This window comes from Palaemon carinicauda, chromosome 3 (assembly GCF_036898095.1).
Source record: "Palaemon carinicauda isolate YSFRI2023 chromosome 3, ASM3689809v2, whole genome shotgun sequence".
NCBI lineage: Eukaryota > Metazoa > Arthropoda > Malacostraca > Decapoda > Palaemonidae > Palaemon > Palaemon carinicauda.
In genome coordinates, this window is record NC_090727.1 from 120,630,177 (window position 1) to 120,635,176 (window position 5,000).

General features: G+C 34.5%; 1 protein-coding gene across 1 annotated transcript in view; it reads right to left on the minus strand.

Annotated features, from left to right (window-relative positions):
• Positions 1-2,604: 2,604 nt before the first annotated feature.
• Positions 2,605-5,000, minus strand: part of LOC137638438 (rhodopsin-like) — a 6,150-nt gene continuing 3,754 nt past the window's right edge. The window contains exon 2 of the mRNA XM_068370508.1: positions 2,605-4,638. Coding sequence (XP_068226609.1) covers positions 3,514-4,638 — 1,125 coding nt within the window. The 3' untranslated portion in view covers positions 2,605-3,513. The remainder of the gene's footprint in view (positions 4,639-5,000) is intronic.

Consider the following 5,000-nt stretch of genomic DNA (forward strand, 5'->3'; position numbering starts at 1 on the left):
TCTTGTTTGTGTATTTGAGGTGAATAGCCAGCCCGTAAGGTGAGTTCCTGTCATGTAGATATAAGTTTTGTATGTAAATTACGTAAGACTTTCGTCGTTAATATCATTGTATTCTTCATTCAAGTCATTATATTAAATATACGTTTTTTTTTTAGAATTAACTTTTTATTTCACGTATTTTGTTAAGAAGTCTTACGTAATCAGTTTAATAGTGCTATATAATCCATACAAGTTATGCATAAGGGATTATGTAAATCTTCTTTATATTTTTATGAGGTATTGCTTCATATTTGTGAGAAAATACGCAATTCTCGAAACCCCTGTGTTAGATATCTTTTTTTTTTTATTTCTGAGAACGGTGGGTGGGTGGAGCAGCTAAAAGAGAGAGTTGTCTGAAAGCAAGATTCATCCCCCTGAATTTTTATCTAGTCGATAACTCTCGCACCGCTAGGTGCCGTCCCCCAAGCCACGGAAATAATCTATTAGAATATTCTAGAAGTTATTAAGTCATATATGGGTGCCCCTAGGGATGCGTAGGGCAGAAGAGAAAAGCCGTCCTGTGAAAGAGCCAAAATACATCTCTCTCTCTCTCTCTCTCTCTCTCTCTCTCTTTCTCTCGAAGTGCCTATAATGTGATGTTGTGCCCCAAGGTAAATCGTGTGTTGAAACGTTACAGAAGACGTTAATGGTGCTTTTAAATTTCTTGTTTTGGTGAGTGGTGTTATTGTGTAAAATTTGATTTCAAGGTAAACAAGTGATGGTATAATTTTCATAAGTATTAATTTCTTTTGCCTTGGTCTAAGTTCTGTTCAGACTTCATATTTCGAGTGATTTATTTTTTATATGAATTCTTTCAAAGTGTTATAATTTTTATAGAATATATTCATTTTTGTAAAGAGAGTATTATTTCAATCACCAGTGTTTTCACAGCACTCTCTCGTACCCCAGTTAAAGAATCAAATTATGAAGTTTTTAATGATAATTACCCAGTGTTGTTTTGAGCATACCTAGGAGACCTTTAGACACTCAGTGTTTTTATATATTACTGTCTGGGAGTTACATAGCTGTCAGAGAGCTCGGTTATTAATATTTTCAAGTGTAACAGATTTAATGTGAAAACAAAAAGGTGAGTTTGGAACTCGAGAGGCTGTGTAGCTTGCCAGCCGTAATCTATATATAGTATTATATTTTAGTTCCCTAGACCACGGAACTATAATATGATATATATATATATATATATATATATATATATATATATATATATATGTATATATATATATATATATATCATCAGCTGTTACTAGTACACTGCAGAACAAAGGCCTCAGACATAGCCTTCCATTCACGTGCGTTTATGGTCTTTCTGTTCCAGTACACACCCTCAAACTTTTTAGTTTCTCGATCCATTGTCTTCTCTTCTTTCCCCTGCTTTTTTGCAATCTCTAAGGACCCATTCTTCTATTCTTAATATCCCTCTAATTGTCTACCATTCTCATTACATGTCTTGCCCCTGCCCATTTCTTTTTCTAACATGTTGTAAGAATATTCTCTACTTTTAGTTTGCTCTCGTATCCATGTTTCTCATTTTTCTGTCTCTTAGTATTATTCTCATAATTATTCTTTTCACGGCTCTTCGAGTTGTAAGTAACATGTTCTAAGGCTTTAGTAAGGCTCCAAGCTTCTGATGCAAAGGTAATACAGGTATAATCATCAGATTAAATATTTTTATTTTCAAAGTAAGTGACATTTTACATTTCATAATGTCATTTTGTTTACCAAATTCTCTCCATCCCATACTTTTCCTTCTTTTAATTTTGGTTTCGTGTACTGGGGAAACCTTTATTGCCTGTCGTAAGTTTGTATATTAATTACCAATCTTTAGAGGGTTGTCAAGAACTCTTATTTGCAGTCTTTCTGCATTTTTGTTGGCCATTATCTTAGTTTTCATAATATTATCAGTCCTACATTTCTGCTTTCTCTGTTCAAATCTTCTATCATCTTTTGTAATTCTTCCTATGATTCACTAAGCAAAAATATGTCATCTGAAAATCCTAAATTGTTAAGGTATTCCCCGTTAATGCTACTTTCTACATTTTCCCAACCTAAATACTTGATTACTTCTAGGCATGCTGGCAATAATTTAGGGGATATAGGGCCTCCTTGTCTAACTCCTTTCGCAATCAGAATTTTCTCACCATCTTTATATAGTTTAGGATTGCAGTACATTCTGTGTATCTATCTATCTATGTATCTATTTATCTATTCATCTATCTATATATCTATCTATCTATATCTATATCTATATATATATATATATATATATATATATATATATATATATATATATATATATATATATATATATACACACACACACCCAGAAACTTGGTTTTATTATGTAGCAGAAATATTCATTTTCAGTTTATAGACACAAATAAGTTGAACTGAGGAAAGCTTAGATTTCACAGTAAACTTACTCGTCTCAATTTTTTCTATTTTAGTAAAATTTGTATGGAATTTAGCCTTACAACTCCACAACTGATGAGGGTTTATAATCCTATTTTAAAGTCCTGTATAGTTTGATTAGTAAACGATGGAACTAGCTGTTTTAAAAATATATATTTTTGTAGTGAAAGAACTATAATGCATAAACGTGTGTCATTGAGAATTCGATTCCTAATGATTAACTTTATCTAATTGCCAACATTAGCATTCAGTAACGACTGATTAAAGCAGTAATCATTCCAATGCTTGTTGTCCGGTAAATAACATTTTGTATACTTTGCGTCAATAGCCATAGGAGGAAATCATAATGATGATACTTTCTTTACAAAACAAAGTCGAAAGTAAAATTTATACACTAGACCTCCTTAAATACAAAATCCTCTATTATATGCAAAAGAACAAATAAATAGCTACTTTAAGGAAGGAAAAATTTCATAGAAAATTCAAACACTAACTGTCAGTTATGGTAAGTTTCCCCTTTGGCAGTGATGCCAGTTTTAAAGATTGTAATGCCATGCATCTTCCGTATTTGAAATTCTTCTTTATCTTAAGGCATATATTCAACTGACTAATGATTTCAATCAATTTTATCTAAAATACTCTGGTACTGTAAGGAATCTATGTTTTAACGTAATCTTCAGACATCTACTGTAGGTATGAATGTTTAAGGAAAGGAAAGGATAGGCCTTGATATCCACGAAGAAAAGAGGGCATGCAGTATGTGTATGAAAACTGACTTTTTGGAGAAGTTTTCCACAAAAGGGGATTATTCTTAATTTTCCAATTAAATGATATATGTGAAAGTGACGAACTCTCCAGGATGCAAATCATTATTAACTGGATAGATTAATTTCAAAGATCCATAAAGGGATGTAAGTAAGGAGAATATAATTTAGGATGATAGAAACTATCTTTTTTTTTTTTTTTTTTTAGTTTTTAGTTATTGCTTCAATTTTACAAATCATATTAAGATTCCAATTTAGGTTCCATATACCTTTTATAACCTATTTAAGAACTCTCTGGTTTTTCATTGGTGGTGGTAACAGCAGAAGTAGTCTCACTAATGGTTTCATTTTGCTCAGTAGTACATGCAAGACATGGCAGCTTCTTCTCCAATGCAGCACGGTATTTGGGATGGCTGATGGCATAGATGATTGGGTTGTAAACAGCGTTGGCCTTAGCGAATACAGAACCCCAGATGGTGTATAAAGGTGAGACGATTTCCTTCTTCATCATACCAGTACAGTTAATGATGAAATAGGGTGTCCATGCAATGAACCACAGGGACACGGTCATTAAGGCGACCTTGGCAAGACGGCACTCAGCAGAGGTCTTCTGGCTTTCTTCACTCCTAAGAGACTTCACTCCCATCTTCTTGGCCTGTTCACGCATCTGTTTTTCATGGTTGGCAACGGCACTGATGATGATGCTATACATGTAGATGTTGAAGAACAGAGGGAATAAGTATACCCAGACAGAGTAGAGCCACAGGTAAGAATGAGAAAGAGCAGTCTCAGTAAGATAGTCAGTACCACAGGCAGTCATGTTACCCTCAGGCACATAACGGTTCCAGCCAAAGAATGGGGGAAGACACCAGGCAAGGGAAGCGGCCCAAGTACCAAGAATCCTCACAAGAGCTCCTTTGTTTGAAAGAGGGGTTCCAGAAACACCCTTAACAATAACATTGTATCGATCGAGGGTGATCCAGACCATGGTCCAGATTGAGACACAGCCATACAGAGAACCCAGGAATCCATAGACTTCGCAGAAGAAGGCACCAAGAGTCCATGAACGCCAGTAGCAGGTAATCATCATGGGTGGGAACATGCAGAACATCATTAGGAAATCTGAGATTGCCAAGTTGACCACAAGCAAGTTAGCTGGAGTACGAAGGGACTTGGTGTTCATGAATACCCAGATGACAACAAAGTTACCAGCGATGGCAAGACATCCCATGACACCTACCCACAACATAACCAAACCATACCAAAGAGGATTCAAGGGGGGATACTGGTACCAGTGGGGATCAATCATGTGAAGGATCTCCTTTGGTGCCATATCAACCACCGTGAAGTTCCCATATGGGTTGGTGGAGGGAAGCCCATACTCTAGTTGCTCGTTATTCCAAGACATCTGGAAAAAAAAAAGAATTTTCCTATTAGAATTTTCGAATAATAAGAGTATTTATAACATAATTGATTATTAGTGTATTTTGTTTTAGATAAATCATAAACTACATAAAAATATATATTTTTGTAGTCCATATTATATCACATCAGATTCAATATTGAGTATTTAAATAACTTTATAAGGAATGGGAAAACCTGTAACATGGGCGTAGGAGTAAGGGGGGGCGGCTGGGGCTATAATTCCCCACCGTTTTCTTAAACTTAATTTTCTATCTTCTACTTCAGAAAAGATTAACAAAATGTTAAACTGTATAAATATACTAACTCAGAAAAGATTCAAAGATATTAAATTGCATAAATTTAGTA